The following is a 22,140-nucleotide window of genomic DNA, read 5'->3' as shown; positions in this document are numbered from 1 at the left end:
GACAAGAAAAATAACTTATTGGTCCCTGAGGCAGTATAGTTTAAATTATTGTAAATATTGTATGAGTTAGCAAGTAATATGGGAAAAATGGGAAGGAGAAAATATATATTTTCAAAGTGCATCTTATGAGCATTTGTGATGTTTTGAGCTTTCAGATTGGACATGACATTGAGGTTTTGACCACTTTTGACCATTAAAGACTTCGGATGTCCCTTCTTGCCTTGAAGTTTTCCAGAAAAAATAAGTTGATCTTTGTCAGTAATGTTGGCCATTGTCTTGCTCTTCTTCCGTCTTCTCATCTAATTCTTAAACTGTAGTCTCTTTGAGATGGAGACCTATTTTTCTGTATAATGAGTTGCGTAATAAGGTCTCATTCATAATGGAGAGGGGGTATTTACTTTCTGGCCTGAACTTCTCTTGCAATTTTCAACTGGAAAATATTTCCCAAATTGCTTGCTGTGAAGAGGTAGGTAACACTGTATTTTGCAGACAAACAGCTGCTATATTTTGAAGCAGTGTATTTCCCATTGAACTTTATTTCATGGTTCCTGAATTCCAATGTCTGCATATTTTGAACTGTTCAGAAAAGATGTACTTTCAAAAATTAAGGTGTTGATGGGCAAATATATCAATATATTATTATAAATAAAGTGAGATGCCTACATTTTTAAAATAAAGGAGGGTATTCCTTAACCAGAAGTGCAGCCAGGCATATGCAAAGTTTCAGGATGGAGCATACCCACTACCATAGCTAAATGAAAGTGCACTGGAATTTTACATGGGCAGAAAGTAATTGCACTGCTGGCATTTAGCCAGGGACCTAATATTGCTGTTCTGTAATCTCATACATCCATTATTTCTGAGAATAAAAATAGAATATTCTGAGTATTGCAGTCCAGTTAACAGTAGTGACTTCAAAGGACACTTGCACTGTATTATGCCCATGATTCACAAATAGCTGAAACTTCAAGACTTAAAATGATCTTATAGCTCCATTCAGAGCTGAACCTCTTTATAGTTTTCTCTGTAATTTCATAGACTGAAGTGAGATTTAAGCATTTTTTGCAATGGCTGTATAAGATTTTTGCATCAGTTTATTAGGACTGGGTTGCGTGTCTTGGAATGCACTTGAAATATCTTTGGTTGTTGCAGATATACCTGATCTAATTTGTGTCATTACAAGCAAAAGAAGTCAAAATAATTCTTTCAAACTTTATTAGCATCAAATGCGTATTTTAAAAAGAAAAAAAGGGCATGGAAGTTCACTGTTTTGCTTTTTCAGCTTGAAGAACAGGATTGAATATATGATTAGCTATCAGAGTCCATATGCATTTAAAGGTGCAAAAGCATGAAAAAGTCATATAATTTCTTTTATGAAAAGTCAATAATTTCTTTTATGTTTGTATATTATTTAATGTGATAAAATGCATAGTTTAGCTTAAGTTGTTCTGTTGTAAGCAGTCTTGCTTCTCTGTGGTATGGATGTGAAACCTGGATATCCTTTAGATAGCACTTCCAGGAGTCAGAGAAACTTCTAAAATTTGCTGTGCACCTTGCCTTGAATGATCTGCCGTAACAAATGCTGTGGTTTTACTGTTCATCTGTTGCCCAACTAGTGAAACACTAGTTGGCCTTGACATTCAGTAGAGATGGATGGTGAATGGAAGTCCGGGTGACCCCTATACAGAGGCCGAGAACTAGACATCTAGAAGGTGTGAATGCCCTGAAGTCATTTTAACAGTGCTTTTCAGCGTGTAACAGTAGATTAGCTTATGGTTAGAACTTCTGCCAGACATTCGTTGTACTCTAAGGCAAAGGCAAAGCGCATTTTGAGTGATAGCAATGAGCTGTGGTGTTGAAGCAGAATAAAGAGCAAAGAAAAATATAGTAGCAGTAGACGTGCCTACAAGGCATGTGATGATGTCGGATTTCTGGAATATGAAGCCTACGTTTGTGGGGGAATTAGAGGTTTTACATAAAGCCTTTTCCTGTAGCAGTTTTGCAGTCATTTGCACATCCAATGTTTAATTTGTTTCTCTGACACTGAAGTGCTTTCATATTTGACCATGGGGTGTATGATAAACATGACAATTACAGCTCCATCTTAGATCATTGTGCTGTTGTCTTTGATTTTATATACACATTTAAATATGCATTATTGATCCTGTGTCACCTGTGAGATTAGAAATAGTATACTATTTATACTAAATTTCAATGTTATTCTTCTCCCCTTTGTCACATAAAGTTTTTCTTATTAACGCAGTGATAGTTTATCCTCTTTAGCTTCTGTTTTCTCTTTCAGTGTTTAATATATAAATATGCTTTTTTGCTTATGTAAAAGGAGTCTAAACTGAACTTAGCCATGCCCATGCCATCCTCATATGACAGCCCAATACACAGTCCCCACATGGGTAAAAGAATGCTTGTAAGGACTGCAGAGCCTTCGTGGCAATAGAAACTTAATCCCAGCTTGTCTGGGAAAGTGGCAGCCATGAGAACAGCTGCGTTTCATGAGGCCTCATGGCATACTGCCTTGCAAATAATGTTTTCGCTGAGTTGCAAGACAACCAAAACTGTTAGTACATAGTCCAGAGATGTTAGTCAGCCATGCAAATGACTTGTATTCATATAAGAACCCACATCTGTAATTGAGTATTACTTCTTTAAAGTCCTTTAATCTGCATTGAATGCTGGTTAACTGGATTATCAAAAATTTTCCACTAAGAAAGGTCTGTGGGATTTTATTGATGTGCACATGTACTTGGCAACAAAGGGATGACTAAGGGAGAAAATTAGTTTTGATTGCAAAACATTTTTTTCAGCTTCTGAAATCAGTTAGTTTGTGTGTGTGTGTTTATGTATAGCTATAGCATATTACAAGTTGTGTTTGGATTTACTGCTCACTGTGTATGTTCCACTTGGAAAGAATTGCTTAAGTTGTAGGGAGTTATGCTTAACGGATGGGTAAATAAAGTATTCTTCTGCTCTCATATTTTATGTTTAGCGGTCTCCTTTTTAAAATTCAGTTATCTTTTCTTGTGTCATAAAAGCTAATGAATAAATTAAAGTTCATTTATAAATTCATCAAACTCTTCAATAACAAAAATAAATGTTCATGTCAGAGGAGGGATGAAGTGTGATAAATAAGCAGAGATGTATTTTATGTAAGTTTCCAATATTTGTTTTTATGATAGTGAGGCTTTAGAAATGCATTTCAACAGAGAACTTCACAATGTGTTTAATGAATTTGGAAGCCATCTTGCTTTATCTGATATTGGAAAAGGTAATATTATTTTATCACTTGAAATATGTAACTTAAAGAAGATTGTTTTCAATATTAAAATTTTTATAGTCACTTTTAAAAATGGATAGTTATATGCATAATTCGTTTTAAAAATAAGAGTACACTAATCAGGGAGCATGCACATGTAATTCGACAATATCCGACTGTTCAGTTGCTGCATTAGATAGGAAGATTGTGGTTTATTAAAAAAAATATTTTCGTCTTTTTTTGTTGTTACACTGCTAAGAATTTCCAGGTACTGTCACACTGTATGTGTGTGCCTTGTACTTTCCGTTTGAGAGTTAAGCTCCTTTTGTTGTATTTGGCTTGCATCACTGCATATCTCAGCTTTCAGGGTTTGTGTAAAGGTAGAACAAAATCCCCACCAGAGAATTAGGTTATGTTCTATATATTGACAGAGGTCTATTTGATCATGTCTGCATTTGATTTTGGAATGAATGTTCCATTTCTTGCAGCATATAAGATTATCTGTGTATAAAGTATTCTGCCTAAGTTGAGTACTTAACATATATCTTGCCTGTTAGGAAACTTCAGGCTCTGCTTAAGTTCTGATGTATAGCCGTGGAATTAATGTAACACTTCTGCAAGTTGATACCTGAAGCAGCTTAGTCTATATACCTCGAAAATGCCATTAGAATTCCAGAAAACCTGTATGTTTATGATAGGAACATGTTCATGATAAGAAGCCATATGTTCAGCGATAGTCAATTCATTTCCTGGTCTCACAATTCATTTCTTTCTGTTTGTCTTTTCTGTTAATACTAGTGGGAATTTTGTGTGTGAGAGAGAATCATTTCCCTCTGGTGGATTGACTGCAAAGATAAAAGATCTGCCATCACTGTCTGAGCCTTGTATTTTACCTGAACTTAGCCTTGTTGAGCTACAGTATGCAAACTCCAAGTCCATTTGAATTTCTCTCATTGAATCATTTGAGCACCCTAGTGATGGACCAAGTGCTGGAAGTCATACAAACACACAAAAAAAAGATGGTTCCTGACTGAGAGATCACAAAATGTATACAAGAAAAAGACCTACAGGGATGTTAGATTAAATGAGAGTGAAAAGGGTCTCAAAAGTCAACACAAGTAGCTTGTTGCAATAGAGAAGATGTCTTGTAAAACAAAATAAGGATAATCAGAGGTTGAATTTTAGTTTTATTTTGGTTGGATCAGAATATTTTGTTCTGTAGTGTTAGGCCTATGTACAGCTTTAAAAAGTCAAAATTATTCAGAGTACTTGTTGAAAAAAAAACTTTGATAAGAACGCCTGAAAGGAAAACAATTTGCCATGGCAATTTTATTTATTCTTCGAAGAGCTTCTTGTTAAAATTTTGTTAGTGGAGAAAGGGAAAGATGATTATTTCTTCTTCAGAAGAAATATATTCAGAAATGTGCTCTTATATAAGATCTTCCAAGTCTTAAAGCAGGTTATGTATGACCTATCAGATTTTATTCTATCCAAAATCCCTTACTGTTTACAGACTACAGTCACTTTTTGCATAAGAGCTTCTGGGGTTGTGAAATTGCTCTAATTTTTCCAAAAATCCAAATGCTTCGCCTAGGAATGATATATTGGCATCTAATCATCAGAAAAGGGGGGAAAAGTACTCAATAAGACAATCTTGTTACATTGTTTCAGCAAGACCAAAAGCCAAATTAGTGAATGACATTCGTTTTTACAGTTTATGGATTCATATAGGACTGGACATACTGACCACGATTTTATTAACAAGGTATTCAACACAGTTTGTTCTTCACAGCTCAGCTTAGCACTCAGAGAGAGTGAAAAGTAGTTCCCTACAATTACTTCCTTAACCAACCTAGGCTAATATACTATTTATGTACTTGCTTTTCTTTTTTTTTTTTTGGAATAAAGAATATAAGGTGCTACAACTAATGCAACATGTTGTTTTAACTACAACATAAGGACACATTTAATTAACTGGCTTGTTTCCATTTCTACTTTATTTGTAGTTGTTCTTCTCTTAGTGATAGATCAGTTTAATCTTTGTATAAGGTGAGTGGCTTCTAAGGTGTTGTTGAAGATTACAGTTGCCCATCTCCTTGCTTGGAGTTTCAGCATCACAGATCATATTTGCATAATCAGATGTAGGCACTTGAAAGGACTACTTGTGTTTTTCTGATTTCACATAAGCAATGTTGATAGAGTCACAGAATCATCTAGCTTGGATGATGATCATCTAGCTTGAATCATCTAGCTTGGACCTTCAAGATCACCAAATTCAACCATCAACCTGGCCTACCAAGTCCCTTATTGCCATGACCACACATCTCTTACATACCTCTAGGGATGGAGACTCCACCACTGCCCTGGGCAGCCTACTCCGATGTTTGACCGTTCTTTCTGGGAGGAAATTCTCCCTGACATCCAACTTACACCTTTGCCTGGCACAACTTGAGGCTGTTTCCTCACATCCTATCACTTGCCGTCTGAGAAAAGAGACCGACACCCTCCTTACAGCAACCTTCTTTCAGGTAGTTGTAGAGAGCGATGAGCCTCAGCATCCACTTCTCCAGGTTAAACAACTTCAGTTTCCTCAGTCACTCCTCATAACTCTTCCAGTCCCTTCATCTTCTTCATACTTGTTTATGTCACATGGGGCTTCAGTGATTCTGCTGATTCATTTACCAGGCCAGACTGCTGAGGGTTCATATCTGCTGATGCTTCAGTACAACTCAGACATTGTCAAAGTTGGTTGGGAGGAGCTATAACATTATGGGAAGGTAAGTTTCAGGTTCTAAACAATCTTGATGAATCAAAGAATGGCCTGAAAGAAATCGGATGCAGGTCATTATGGGTAAGTGTGACAAATCCTTAAATGAAGATAGGGTGGCTGGGTATCAGTTTTCAAGAGAGGTTCTGGAAGCATGAGCCAGGAATTGAAAGTGGGGAGCATGGGGAGTCTTACTATTGTAACCAAAGGAGGTGAGGGCTGAGATGGAAATTCACACAAAAGTGCTTTTAAAAACTGCTACATGTAAAATGTACAGAGTAATCCTTCCAGTGTGCTACTTAACACTGAGGGTGCTTAACTGGAGTTACTGGTCCAGTTTTCAGCACCAGGTTTCTACTGTTAGAGCACTGACCTGTTGTGAGAATAGGATTTTAGCTTGCTTCCACGCAGCTGTGGCTTAATTTGTCAGGATTACAAATCTGGGTACTGGGAGATAGCTTTCTGCTGGTATGGTGGATTTTTACTTTGCACAAATGTGATATAGACATTGATTTTTCTCTCCCATATATGCATTCATTTCTGACAGTAGAGTTTTTGCGTAGTACCCTATATGTCTGTGCTGGTGCTTCCCATTTAAGACATTCCTCCCAGTCCATTTTTTCCCTTCTGCAGAGCTAAGACCACCCTAACCTTAGATAAAACTGTACTGTTTCATATAAAATAAAATATCCACCATGTCTGTCCCACGATTTCTTCTTGCTTAGTGCTAAGTACCGCTAACAGTCATAGTATCATATAACTAATCCTCCAAGTCTTCATCCTTCTCTTTGATGCTGCCTTCTATTGCATGTGATCTGAATGGTTCTGCTGATTCCCTTACTAGCCAAGAACACCTCTGCTATGGCTTCACATCTGACAGAGCTTCAATACAACTCAAGTGTCAAGTGTCTACTGAACACCTGTTTTGCAGAAATGTATCAGTAAACCAGAATGAGGAAAAGCCTGTATTTTGCTTTCGCTATACAGCTAAAGCATGCACAAAAAAGGGGATGAAGGAGGAGCCAGAGGCCTTTCGAAGGAGGTTCAGTAAGAGTTTATAACAGGTTTCTCTTATTACTCTTTGAGTACTGATCACATATCTGACAAGCAAATCAAAACATGTCCACCTGAAACCTAGTGACAGACAAAAGGATTTGGGATGAGATCCTAGCTGTTGAGATACTACAGCAGAGAAACACTGCAGTACAGATAGGGAGGAGGGAGAAATGGCAGGGGGTGGTTCCTCATGCAGCTTTCTTTGTTTTTCGTACAAGAAAGTTGAAATGCTGTTTATTGCAATATACTGTTAGAATTTAACATGCTAGGCTTATCAGTTTTCACAAGTAATTCCTGGGTTTACTAAGGTAATGCAAGAACAAAAGGCATTTTTTCTTGGCTATGTATTTGATGATATTTGGTATATTCAAGCTTCATCATCCACTACGTGCAAATGCTGGTGATCATTGCTCAGAAAAGTGGCAAGATGCCAAGATCCAACCGAGCCTGTCTGAATTTAAGAAGAGATTGGACTGTGCACTTAGTCACATGGTCTGAACTTTTGGGTAGACCTGTGCGGTGTCAAGAGTTGGACTTGATGATCCTTAAGGGTCCCTTCCAACTCAGGATATTCTATGATTCTATGATTCTATGAAGTGTAGATAGATTCACCTGGGGACCTATTTGGTTTCTTGCCTCCCTACCCCTTGCTGCTTACACAGCACGCGGGATCCAGATGCACAGACCAGAAGGGTTGCGCAGCCCTCCACACTTGCGTGTAAGCTCTCTCCATTTCAGTTCAGGGCTTTTCCCATTCATCTGCCTTTCATGATGAGAGGTATTTGTATGCATTTGATTGTCTTAAAATGGGCGTTGCTTTGAACTTTACAAACTTGGGAAGTAACTGCTTCTCCTGCATTTGAAGAATTGGAAATAACGAGGCTACAAGGGGACCTTTGGATTTTCTCCTGCCAGCCCTGACAAAGAAAATCCACTGTTTTGGGATTTAAATATCAGCTACATTTTGTGTTGAGTCTGTGGTTAAAGTCTACATTATGATGACTGTTTCTGGAGTCTACAGAGGATGCTGTGGCCAGCATAAAGTAACTTCCTTGTTTTGAAATCCATTCTTAATCACCCATGAAATTAACTATTGGAGTCTGCCTTCAAGTTGGCACAGTCTAATAGTAAGGGTTTTAAAAATATTTAACAACATATTTGGAAACAGAACTTTTCTGTTCCTTATTTATATGTTTTTGGATGTTGGCTCTTGCATGAGAAAAGTGCTGTATGCTTTAATACTGAATTTAGAAATCTTGTGGTTTCTGTTGGCACTATGAGGGAGCAGCTAGCATAAGTCTGTGATACTTGATGAGAGCATTTTTGTGTTTTAATTATTAGACACATGAACATGGAGCCAACTGAGTTCAGCTATTTTTTTATAAAATAAAAAAATAGTTTATTTTTTGTGTGTTTATTGCCTTTTTTATTCACCATAAAAAAGCAATAATTTTTCTGGATTACTATCTCTAACATGATATGCAACTTGAAATCATAAGAAAGCTAAAGCATGGTTAGTTCCTTATTCGCAAAGGGAACAAGAAATTGCAGAAAAAAAAATCTGTTGTGGGATGTTGAAGTGTAATGTTCTGGATTTATAACCCAGCTAAATGTTGCAGCTCAACAATAAATTAGGAGTGTATATAGTACTTTTGTGCCTCGTGAAAGTATTAGTTAGGATACCCCATGTTGTTGCTGTGGTTAGTAGGCCAGACTCCTAATCCAAAATGCATCTATGAGGGATTGCATGGCTTAACAAAGGGGAAGCACAAGCTTGATGACAAAGGTAGCTTGGTAATGGGACCTGAGTCTTCAGGGGACAACTGACGTGTATGAAAGCCCAGCTGAGGTACTATGGATGGGTATGCTTCAACGCTGAAGTGATTCAAAACCTTAGCACTTGCATATATTTGAAGAAACTTCTATGAATAGGTTAAAAGTACCCCCTCCCCCAGTGTTGTTTTTTTTTAAAGGAAAAAAGATGTTGTTTCAGACAAATTAATTCCTCCATTTCTTAGCAAATACTGGCTTTCCTGAATCTGTATTTGCCATGAGAAGCTGTGTATATGGAAAATATCTGGGAAGTGCCAGGCAATAATGCCTTTAAAAATAATTCTGTAAACATCATTATCAGAACAGAATATTTCAAATAACTAAAATTTTAGACCTACATTGCCATTTCCTAATTTCTCAAAACCTGTCTTCCACCGGAACACTTTTTCTTTAATCAAATTATCTTTTTCATTTTGCATTAAATTGTTCCTTGTGCACTAATCTCTTATATTTTACTTAAGAATTTTCTAGATGCTACATTAAGGTTTTGTTTTTTTTTTTGAATGAGGAAGAAAAAAACATCTGGCATTTTTGTCTGTGGGAATTCTGCTATTAAATTCTGCACTTATTGACATTTTTAGAAGAAATACAGTGCATTTGGTTGGTTTTGTACATATTAGTAATACCTTCTTGAAACTTTTCATATTTCACACGGCTTGATGGAAAAAAAATACACACAAGTAAAACAATTGTGCTTTACCTGCCAGTTTATGAAGTCATAGTTGTTTTGTAATGTTTGTAACACCTGGGCAAAATTCTGAGGATTTGTTTAATGCCAAATAACATGTCAAATTACCATCTGCTTGGCAGCGCTTGTAACATACATTGTACAATATAGAACATATTATAACAATAAGAATAAGAATAGTCATTTAGAACTTGCAAGAAGTTCTGTGCGTGTTTTTAAATTACATTAATTTTAGACCAGCTGATAGTAATCCATACTGTGGTCAAAGGTATGTGACTTATTTTTATGTACAGTGTTGATATAAATTGTGGTTTTACCCTTCAGCAGCAGCAGCAGAAATGTAAAAGCAGCATAGTCTGAAAACAAACAACTTAAAAAATGATAATTAGTGAGAAGCACATGAACAATGTAAAATTGAGACTCTGATGCTTTGGGCCAATGAAAACAATGCCAATTAAAAAATTACTTAAAATCTCAGTTGTTTTTCATGTTAAAAATATTTTTCAGAAAGAATGTTTACATGGCTGACAGATCCCCTAAAGGTAAAGATAGACCAAAAGAAATGTTGAAGAGTGTAAAAACATGCTACCTCTTGTTTTAATTTGGGAGAACTTGTGAGTGTGCCTTTATAAAGAGGAGAAAAAAAAACACAAACCAAAAAAAACCAATATTTTTCATTTAGTGCTGGATTAGAAACTCCAGAAATTTGCTACATCCTAAGTTTAAAACAACAGCCACCTTACTGTCATAAACCACCAGGGTCTAGATTTGGAGAGATTTGGAGCACAGTACATGTTGCAGTCATAAAATAAAATAAATAAATGCAAATCACAGAGGAAAATGCTTTTAGAGCTTTTCTCTTTAGTATAAATTACTTCTGTGATTTAAAGTATTGTTTTTGATGTGATTTTCAGTGCTAAAAGGATAAGAGAAAAAAAGTGAGTATAAGTAAAACAAGTGGCATAGTTAATTTTGTAGGTCTTTCACACTTATTTAGGAAAGAATGAATTTTTGCTGAAATGATTCAATTTTTTTCCAGTTTGCACTGAGAACCTCTGTGGAGCATCTGGGGAGGGTGGCGAGGTAGTTTCTGTGCAGCAGAATTCTTTCGCATGCTCATTTTAATTTTCATGTTATGTCCAACGTCTGTTGTTCCACATTACCCCTAAGTATCTGGCTGGCTACTTGTGAGTAACTTCATCTACTTCTGTTGTGGAATGTGGCAACTATTTAACACCATGTATGATTTAAGACAGGAAATGAAGGACTGTCTTACAAAAATTTTGTAAGGAAATGTAATTACCCGGACTAGAATTTGGCTACAATGTAAAGTTAAAACTGCTGTCTCTGCAAAAAGTTCTCTTTGTTATTTTATATGAAAGGTGACTTTAAAGAAGATTGTATGAATTCAGCACTGCCATTGATTACTTTTGAGATCCTGATGCTTGAGTTTGCTCACACTGTAAGTTGGTAAATGCAATACTATTTTAAAATAAATTTGCTCCCTTATTGAAATGTTTCTGTTTCTTGCCATACTACATGGGGTTACTTTAAGGTTTCCCTCTTAGACAGTGACCAAGCTTGTACACTCTCATCTAATGAAGTGTGATGAAATTACTGATAGAAGTGACATAACAACAAACTGCATTGATCTGTAAGTTTGAAATTTTTTTTTCAGCATCTATACTATGCTTTACTTTGGACAAGACTAGTTAGATCTGGTTTTGATCAATATGTTTATAACTTTTTATTCCACTCTGAAGATTCTGTTCTGAACATGTTATGATAAATGTGCTTCACTGCATTCCAGTAACTATTCTGTTCTTAAATCGTGGTGCAGGAGTTCATTTTTTAATGAAATCTGTTTCATTTCCATTTATCCTATGTTAAATTTTTGGTATGCTTCAGGTAGCATTTTCAAATAAAGAAAGGTCACAAATTGAAAAGGTTACTTTTTACAAGGAAAAAAAAAGTTCAAAATGATGTGTGGGGGGGTTGCTTTTCAAATTAGAAATCGAAACAACTTAAACTCCTAGACTTTCTTCACATCTCCCTTGGAAACTCCCTCCTTTACTGTAACTTTGTGGTCTTGATGATATTCACAGAAAAGCTGATTTACTGAATAAAGAAGTTCTTTAAGTTTTGAGTTTTGGAACATTACCAGTATGTCTGAACCCAGGTTTCAAATTTTACTGGCATTTTGTTGGCAAACCAATTTTTTGGAGTCCCTTCTTATTTGGGTATGTTTCCTGACACCTTTGGCTGTATGGTACTGTGTTTTAAAATTCTCTTTTTCTTTTTTTAAGAGGAAAAGCCTATAAACATATACAGAGGATTAATTATAAAATATCTGGTATAAAAATAGAGAGACAAGAAAATTACCAGCTGAAAAATGCAGTGAGCAGAAAAAAAAAAAAAAAAGAGCATTTAATGGTAGTTTTACCCTGTCTGTTCAGCAGGCCTGATTCTCAAAGCAATTCCACAAGCAAAGCATGTACTATTCTGAGGCTGTAATATGGTAATTTAAATCAAGCCTAAGTACATGTGTGGTCAGAAGGAGGTGGTTTGGTCTTCCCTTCTATCCACTGGCCTCTTTTTACTGTTGCTTCCTTTTTGCCAACAGCAATGTTCACTTCTGGTGAGCCAGATTAGAGCATTGATCCAGCTGAAAAATAACTCACATGGCTTACATGCCCTACTTACAGTCTTCCTATATACTGCAATTTTGTTTAAACTATATTGTTATTAGTGCACTGCCCTCCAAGACTTGCCAACTAGCCAAAGTATATAGAAGTCACTAACCTATGTCATTCACAGTATCAATAGATTATTCCTTGCTGAAAATGTCGCAACTAATATAGGACAATCTTTTAATCTTTTTTTTTTTTTTTTTTTTAGTATTTATGGCTGTGTATGTACATTTATGTCTATTTAAGGTACAAGAAACTAGCAGTCCAAGGTTCCAGTACTATTTTAGTTTTCCAGAAGTCTCAGACATTGTAATCCGTTATGGTCTTTCACAGTGATGTAGGATATTAATATATCTGAAGAGTTCAAAGAGAATTTGATACTAAATGGTCCTTTCTGTACTAACGTTGCTACAGGGAAATCCACTATAACGTGAAAGAAGCTATGAATTTTTGCAATAGAACACAAGAGTGCATTCATGTAATAGTGTATTCTGGCACATATATTGCCTGCTGGATATGGGCAAAGTTATAACAGTGCAGAGCAGTAAGTTTCCTATCATTTAAATAAGACTCACGAGGATTAACAGTTTAGGTGTTCTCCTACCTGTCTCAACTGTGTGAGTCAATCTTGTGAGGGATTGTGTATTGCACCTGGTCGTATATAAAATACTGCATGGAAAGTGAAAGATGGATCAAGTTAAGTGTTAATTTAGGTTAGTAAGCATGTGAAAATAACTTCAATGTAGGATCATATTTGGGATAGGGAATTTCAGTGAACAGCTGCTGGACTAAACTATTAATTCAGTAATTAATAGCTAATGGGTAGTTGCTGACTGATTTTAACCTGCTTTCAAGAACGGAAAGGATACCAGGTTTCTGTACATTTCCTTGAATCAAAGAATCATTGTGGTTGGAAGAGATCCCTGAAGGTCTCTAGTCAACCCCCTCTGCTTTTAAGCAGGATCAACAGTGAATTGAGACCAGCTAGAACAGGGTCTAGTAAGGTCTTGAAAACCTCCCAAGGACAGAGATACTCCAAAACTTCCATGGGCATCCTGTTCAGTGCTTAGTTATTATCCTCATAGCTCCGTGTCACTTGCAAACTTGGCGGAAGTGCATGTCATCTCCTGCAGGTCATTGGTAAATATATTAAGATGATTTATCATCTTTAAGTCATTAAGATGATTTATCATCTTAATAGGATAGATCTCAGGATAAACCTCTGAGGAACTGCAGTTGTAAGCAGCCTACAGGTAAAGTACAAACCAATTCCAGAATCCAGGAATTTTTCTCTCAATTGATAGTGGACCCATCTAGACCACACTGACCAAACTGGAATACGAGGATGCTGTGAAAGACCGTCTTGAACTCCAGTCATCTGGGACTTCCTCTGATCTCTATGACCATGATGATAGAAAATAACCTTGACATGACATCAGCCAACTCTCTCAACACTCTCATATGCATCCCATCTGCTCTCATAAACTTGAGTGAATCAAGATTTCTCAAGAGATTTATGATGTCAATACGCTTTTACTGCCTTTTGGTTTTTTTTTTGTATTTTTTTCTGCTCCTTGAACCCTAATGCATAGGTGTCGTGGTTCTGTGAAAGGGGCTCAATTATTGAGATAAGGACGAGAAAATCACGCAATAATTAGTGTAACGGGCAAACCAGACTCAGCATAAGAAGACAGACAGTAAGATTTATTGCTCATTACTAACAAGCTAGAGAAGTGAGAAACAAAGAAAAGAAACCAAAAGCACCTTCCCCCCCATCCACCCTCTTCCACCTCCTCCCCCCGAGCGGCGCAGGGGAACGGGGGAATGGGGGTTATGGTCAGTCTACAGCACTTCTTCTCTGCCGCTCCTTCTTGGTCACTCTCGTCCCCTGTGCTGTGGGGTCCCACCCACGGGATGCAGTCCTTGACGAACTGATCCGGCGTGGGCTTCCCACAGGCAGCAGCTCTTCCAGAACTGCTCCAGATATGGGTCCGTACCACGGGGTCCATCCCTCAGGAGAAAACTGCTCCAACCTGGCTCCCCTACGGGCAGCAGCTCCTGCCAGATCACCTGCTCCTGCGTGGTCTCCTCTCCACGGGCTACAGGTCCGGCCCGGAATCTGCTCCGGCAGGGGTCTTCCACAGGCGGCAGCCTCCGTCGGTGCAGGGCCACCTGCTCCACCGTGGTCTCCTCCACGGGCTGCAGCGTGAAACCCTGCTCCACCGTGGTACTCCATGGGCTGCAGGGGGACATCCTGCTTCACCATGGTCCTCACCACAGGCCACATGGGACTTCTGCTCCGGCGCCTGGAGCACCTCTCCCCCTCCTTCTACACTGACCTTGGCACCTGCAAGGCTGTTTCTCACTCCCTTGACTCTCCCAGCTGCTGTGTGGCGCAGCGTTTTTTTCCCTGTCTTAAATATGCTCTCACAGAGGCGCAAAACAACATCGCTTATTGGCTCAGATCTGGAAAACAACGGGGCCCTTCCCAAACATGGGGCGGCTTCTAGATCTTTCTCACAGAAACCACCCCTATGGCCCCCTGCTACCAAAACCTTGCCACGTAAACCCACTACAATAGGGGTCTGGGAGACCTTGTTGGTGAAGACCAAGTCAAAGAATGCATTTAATAACAGCCTTATCTATATCCATTGTGTTTTTGTTCCAGTCAGCTGTGAGCCCTCATTTTCCTTGTTTATTCTTAAAATGTAGCATTAGAAGTTCTTGACCCTTTTCTTGCCAGTTTCTACCATGGTTGAGCTTTGACTTTCCTCACATCATCATTGCTTGTCTGGAGAGTGTTTCTTCATTTCTTCTTTGTAGCCTATTCTTTCTTCCATCTCTTGCATATGTTCTTCTTGCAGTCATGCATTCCTGTTTTAGCTAAACAAGGCTTCTTGTTCGTGCACCTATTTTCCAAAGTATTCTGATGAGCTGTTGTTTTTGCAGGAGGTTGTCTTTAAAGACCAGGTCAGCTGAGCTCTTTTTGTCCTTCAGAGCTGTCTCTCGTAAGATTCCACCTATCAGTTCCCTCAATAAACTGAATTCTTCTCTTGTGAAATCCAGGGTTTGTACTCTGTTACTTACCTTCCTTATTCCCCTCAGGATTTTGAACAGCACTGCCCCATGGTTGCTAACAGCCAAAGCTGCCACAGCTTATCGCTTCCACAGCTAGCTCTCCCTTGTTTGTAGCAAATCAAGGAGCTGATCGTCTGACATTTGTGTTAAGAGCTTGTCTCCAGTACCCTCCAGAAGTCACCTGGATTGCTTGCAGCCCACTTTGTTTCCTTTTTAACGGATGCCAGGGAGATCAGAGTCTCCCATAGGAATCAGGATTTGTAATATGCAGAGTTCCTCAAATTGCTCTAAAAGATTTTTTCCCCTTCTTCCTTCTGGTCTGTAACAATCTCGCTGTATCCATGATGTCATTCTTGCTGGCTTCTCCTCTGATCATGGTCTACCAGCCCTCAATCAGCCTACTGCCTACTGTATAGAAAAATGTCATATGTTTGAGCTGCTTCTTCCAGATTTCAAGTTCTCTTGAAAACAGGCTTCCAGGTGGGCAACAGAGACCCAAATCAGTGCTGCCACTAGGGAAGGTCTCACAGAGAGGACTGGAGACCTGCTATGCTTGGCCAGCATGCCCTCTAGGAGGCCATTCAGGACGCACAGCTTGGAATCAGACACAGCACCGTGCAGTTAAAGGCTATGAATTGTAAATGGATGGCAGTGGAGAGTTTCGGAAAGATTCTAGTGGCCACACTGCTTATTTTCAAACTAGACATAATGGACAGAAGCAGTGGATATAAAGAAGTAAGGCAAGTGTTTGGGCCACCTTTTTGTTCAAAGTAATGCAAGAAACTAATCAAGAGACATGGGCCTTTCCATTTGACTAAACATTGAAAGTTTTGTTTTTATGTTGTTTTATAATTCGCTGTGTAAATAGTAGTTACAAACAAGCTATCTGAGAGTGAGATTTTCAGGCAAGAAACTTGGGAGTGAGGGGACTTCATAATTTACCCTCGTGTGCCCAGGTATTTTAACATCTGGAATGTAATGCTGCCTCTTGTAATACCTCTGCAATACTGTAACACAGCAGGATGCATTAATGAGAATTTCAACCTTAAACCCACAACATCAATGAAATTTATAGTTGTCAGGCTGTTAACATTATTCAAAACATAGTTTTTGTGGTTTCAATTCCCATATTACATTCATGTAGGAAGAAAAGTCATTATGTTGACTATTCATGAAGACAGATACCTTCTTCAACTTGAAATTTCTATAAAACAATTGTGTATTGTTTATCACTCTTGACACCATTTATAGGATGTGTAATAGGGTGGTGGGTTTTGTGTATACGATCTCTTAATCTTCCAATTGTTTTAATACTCCTAAGTATCAAAAGTGCCTCGCTTACATTTTGGAAAATAACACAAAAATGTTCAAAGCAGAGAAGAGAAATTTACCTAAAATTCAAGTATGTTCTTCTATGGTCATGTAAATGCTGTCTGATATCCTTCCTGATGCATAACTTTGTTTTCAGATGTTTCATGTTCTGTATCTCAGTGTGTTCTTTTGACCTGAAGTGTAGAGCAAGCCAGAAAAAAAAGAATTTCATGAAGGCAAAAATTTAGGGGAAAAATATGTTGAACATTGTGACTAAGTTACTCTGAAGAAAAATGAAATGGTTAAGTCTGCAACTGATTAAGTTGAAAGAAAAGAGGGGAAGTCAATATGTAAAAAAGTGCACGTACAGTTACTCTTCCTGGTAAGGAAAATACAAGTTGTGTCTCCCAGAAAAAAAAATAAAAAATAAAATAACGAGCGCACGCAATTTACAAAGCTCTGAAGTTGGAGGGGATATTTTTTGTTGTTGTTGTTTTTTTTCTTTTACCATCATAGTCTTTATGGTAATTCCAGAGCAATCTCAGGAAGTAGTAAAAATAAATCTATCTGTCCCTTTCTGTATCAGTCTGGCTATTAACAGCTTCCCCATGTTGTGTCCATCTTAAAGAGTTTCTTCCTGACCCTTAAAAGCACAAACTCAGTCTCTGTGTTTAATATGTTGTTACCTGCTGCCAAGCCTCTAATAGCTACATTCATGTGTGCTGTTAATCATATCTCTTTGTTCTAAAACCTGTGTTTTGGATTCATAATTACTTTTTTTCCTGCTCTGATTATTTTCCTCCCATCATGGCAGCACATGACTTTTTTTTTTTTTGCCTATTTATAAACAAGTATGAATGGAGAAGAAACAGAAATCAGTGTATTTTGACAAAGCCTGTAATCTCTTCCTAACAGTACTTCCAAATTTAAATTAGATTTTCTTGTTGCAAAACCATGAACTTGCTGTTGTAACTGAAATCATGCTGTTCCCAGATGACAGTGCTGAAGCCACATGGGGGGCATAAAGAGCTGCCTAAGATTTACTGTTAGGTCCCAGCATAAGTGGAGGTGTATTTTTAATGCTGAAGGTAGATGGGTGATCCTGGTCTTGATGCCTAATCAATAGTGTCCAAAGGAAGGAATTATCGAGCCATATTACATGTGAAACAGAAGGGGACTGGTAAAAAGATCTGGCTATTGCTGAGTGATGATGTCTCACTGATGCTGTGGTACTGTGGAAAAACATCGTTGGGCCTGTTATGGCTTCTGTCAGTTTTGGTTCAAGTATTTCAGATGAGTGAAGGCATTTATGATCCAGACTTTGCTAGGGCCCTCAAATAACCTACCATTTTGATGATCGTGAAAGCAAGTCAGCCATCTGAAAGCTATTCTGAAACTTTTTGCTACTGATGCCGCCCCAGCAGTTACTAAAGCCCTACTTTGCAAACTGAAGCAGGAGAGACAGATGGTTCCTTAACCTGATGTCTGCCAAAATGTTTGTGCCTAGTGAGCAGTAAGGGCACATTTCTGCTTGGAGCTGGTCCCTTCTGCTCAGGGATACTTGCTTGATTTCTGAACTTGAAAGGCCTCTCATGTGTATCTGAAATTCAGAGGAAATAACTCTGAAGGATTGGACTGCACTTATCTCCGAGACAAGACCACTTTTATATGAATGAACAACATGATATTTGTGCCCATATTGGAAGGAGGTTTTTAGGCTATAAATCACTCTCTGGGTTTGCCTTGCTGGCACCATCTTGAATATCTATTTTATCTGTTAAATAACTCTTCCCCAAAAATGTGAAATGAAGAAGGATCCCAGCACAGTTCAGATCTGTTTTAAAGCGGCTTGAACTAAGTTCTCACAGTAGGGTTTTTTTCTTCTTTTTTAAAGTCTTGCATTGACTCATTTGGTGGTGTTAAAGTGCACTTTCTACTTATCCCCAGAGGAAAGTTAGTATTCTTTTAAGTGAAACTATTTTAAAAGCAGAACACAAGCCTAAAATAAGCCAGTGTTCTCTAGAGCTCTCAGAAGGTGTAGATTTATTTACTGTAGTTAAATCATAATTAGTTCTCAGGGGATAGTGTATCTTTTAAACTGCTTTATTGCCACCATATTGGTTTTCTAAATAATCAGAAACTGCTGCTGTTATATTCTGTAGTATGAACAAAAATTTGCTTTAAGTAGAAACAAATGTCTAGAATTGCTAGTTGTCACTTACTGAAGATAGCGACACGCAAAAAAATAAGCACTTCAAGAAAATGTGAAGAAATACAAAACGTATGTTATCAGAAGGCACCTTAAATGAACTATGGCTATAACTTTTTCCAGTGTAACAGATACGGTAATGTTTTACATGATAATTTTTCAATTAATCTTTTTTAATATTCTAATGCTTTTTGGTCAAGAATAAATATTAACTGAAAACGGATAAATGGTAGTGCAATGTTAAAGTAAAATATTACCTGATATTTAAACCTAGATTTTCATGAATGTAGCTTAGTGTTCCAGCTGATAAGCATTTTTTTTTCCTTAATTGGCAGGTTAATGTTCAAGTTGCCTGAGGAGATGGGTTTAATAGCAATTGCTGTTCGACAAACACAAGGGAAAGGTTAGTAAGTTTCCTTCTTGCGCTAATAAATGCATATTAAACATACAAAATAGGACATTTTAATGTTACATAGCTTCGTTAAAGATACATTATGAGTATTTTTGATAATAAACTACAGAATAATAGTGTTCTCTTCTCCTCCTGCTTAACTGTGGATTTAAACTCAAAACCTAAGTTAACAGAGACCAAAGTAAACATTTTCAGGATGTTTGGTGGCTTTTGCAGAAATGATTTAGTGGTCTTCTACTTTCTGCCAGAAAGTCTCCAGTCATGGAAACTGCCATCACTACATTTAGTGTAATACAATTCAGACTTCCAAATCAGAACTCCGGTTTGATTTAACTAGAGCAAGACTGGGTTGTCAGACTGGAAGACTTTTGTCAGAGAGGTTTTGTGTAGGCTACAAGACTGTCTTGAAACGTTATATGGACTTTCACAATCTTTTGCAAGTAAATACAAGCAGGTTATGCCTCTTGTCTAGAAAAGTGCTACCACTGATATAAAAGCCACTTTCAGTTTATTAGAACAGCACAGTGCCCAGTATAATAAGCCTTTCTGAACACATCTACATAAAGTCAGTTAGCTGGTTTCTGAGTCAGATCTAGCATGTGTCAAATTGATTCCACAATGTGGATGAATTTGTAGATACACACAGAGGATCTTCGCAAATATTTCTTAACTTAAGCAAAGCAAGATTATTTGAAATGTGTATGTTACCAAATACCAGGCAAAGCTTGGAAGCAAGTAATTTAGGACATTATAGGAAACCAGTACCAGAATGCACTCTAAACAACCTGCTTTTTGTTGTTGTTGTTGCTTGTTTGTTTGTTTGTTTTAAAAAAGGTAAAGCTTTGCACTTTAAATTCTCAATTTCAAAATAAGTTTGGAAACTCCTTTATAGGACTTTTTGTATGTTCTCAGGTTGGTACTATTGAATCTTTCTCTTCTGTAGTTGTCTGCATGAACAAAGTGATGTTTTTAATAAATATTTTTTCCTGTGTTGAAAGCAATTTTTTTCTTTCCCCCCCCCAGGTCGTGGTGGAAATGTTTGGCTCAGTCCCATGGGTTGTGCACTATCCACTTTGCATATCACAGTTCCTCTACATTCCAACCTGGGCCAGAGAATTCCTTTTATTCAACACCTAGTGTCCTTGGCAATGGTAGAATCAGTTAGATCAATTCCAGGATATGAGGTATCTCACTTTAATTTTATTAAAATTCCTGTTTCTGTTTCCATTTTCCTTAAATTCTGAGTTTTTACTATGTCTTCTTTGCATTGAATGACACAACACTAGTACAGTGGTAAACAACAGTAGTAAGTTTAGCCTTCATAGATACTTAATTTATATGTTTGAAGAAATCTAGTATGCATATGATGAATACTGCCTTTTATTGAGCTGATTAAGTATACTACCCTCATTTCACTCATAATCTGATGAAACTTAAGACTCGGTCTTCAGCAATAAAGAAAATGTCTTTTTTGTTTGTCTAACAATTGAGTTGATTTGCTTTGGTTCTGAAGGAGTTGGGGAAGAGGGAGGAAGGAAAAATGAATAAAACTGACAAATCCTTTTCTGCTTTTTTTGTCAGTTCTGTTTCAGTGGTCATTTTATCCCTTTTAAAGGATTTTTCCAACCCTTGTTTAAAGTTGAAAACTGATTTCTAAGGCAAAAACTTAGGAGTATTGCTCTCAAGAGGGAATCAAGTGTCCTGTCATCAGTATTAAAATGAAGAACCAGTCTTCTTCATCACCTCATATATCTCCTTTTTAATGTTACCATTTCCTAATATTTGCTAACTATAAAACTTTGGTATTTTACAGAAGTAGTTAACTAAAGCATATGTTTCCTATATTACAGAAAATCAATGACTTATACACATTTACACATGAACTTTATTATAGTGGCACCCAGTAGCTTTGCTGAAGTTTAGGGTCTGTCAGCCTTTCTATTAAAACCTTCTAACTTCAGTGCTTCATAACTTGACTATAAAAACAAAATGCTTCAGGCTAAAATTTGCAATATAAAATATTTGGCTAGAGTGAATAATTTAACCATTTAGAATAGAAGGGACAAGGGTTAGTTTTATAAAATATGAGTCTGACTAGGGAAGGAGTTAATTTATGAATGGAGGTGGTTTTGCTTCCGTATGCCTACCCCTATATATTGTGGCATTTTCTATTTTATTGCATTCAAGAGGAAGAATGTGACTGATGTACTAAATATTACTATAAAGATGATATGTACCACTATTGCAGATACCGGGATACCAAACTTATTTGGACATTTCCTGTCCTCCCAGTAGCTTGGTATCACCCAGGCAAAGCTGCTGAATCTCTTTTCAAGTAGTGAAATGCATACTAAAAAGTCTTCCAATACACATCCTGGGGATATTTGAGAGGATTGAATTCTGTTGTGGTGTCCCATCCCACCCGCCAGAAAGTCAAGTCCTAGACGATGGGTTAAAACAGTGTTACAGGTCTCGACTCAGGTACACTGAAGTAAGGAAATTCAAGGATTTGTCTGAAACTCAGAGCTTCAATTTGCCCTTTATTTAGACTTGTGTATTGCCAGGCTTTTCTTTATGTCAGATTAACAGCCATGCCATACAAACTGTAGCAGCTGAAAACAGTGGGCTAATTTAGAGAAGTGGTTTTATTCTTACCTCTGAATTTCTTTACCTCTGTGGGAGTATGGGGAATCTTAATATTTCTTAAACACACTTTAATGGGGTTTGTTATGCCCAAAGTCCATTTCAGGATTTCCATAGACAGATATGAAATGCATGTGTTTCAGTTTATCATTCAGTCATCGTTTTTAGGATTCTGTCATGAA

General features: G+C 37.4%; 1 protein-coding gene across 2 annotated transcripts in view; it reads left to right on the top strand.

Moving 5' to 3' along the window:
• The window catches only part of HLCS (holocarboxylase synthetase), a 125,465-nt gene that overhangs the window by 93,699 nt on the left and 9,626 nt on the right, over positions 1 to 22,140 (top strand). For both annotated transcript variants that reach the window (XM_027449127.3, XM_072026912.1), the window contains 2 exons: positions 19,239 to 19,306; positions 20,339 to 20,499. In XM_027449127.3, the coding sequence (XP_027304928.2) occupies positions 19,239 to 19,306; positions 20,339 to 20,499 (229 nt within the window). The remainder of the gene's footprint in view (positions 1 to 19,238; positions 19,307 to 20,338; positions 20,500 to 22,140) is intronic.

The sequence above is a fragment of the Anas platyrhynchos genome, chromosome 1, assembly GCF_047663525.1.
Source record: "Anas platyrhynchos isolate ZD024472 breed Pekin duck chromosome 1, IASCAAS_PekinDuck_T2T, whole genome shotgun sequence".
NCBI lineage: Eukaryota > Metazoa > Chordata > Aves > Anseriformes > Anatidae > Anas > Anas platyrhynchos.
The sequence above is the reverse complement of the archived record's forward strand: the minus strand, read 5'-3'. Positions and strand labels throughout refer to the sequence as shown.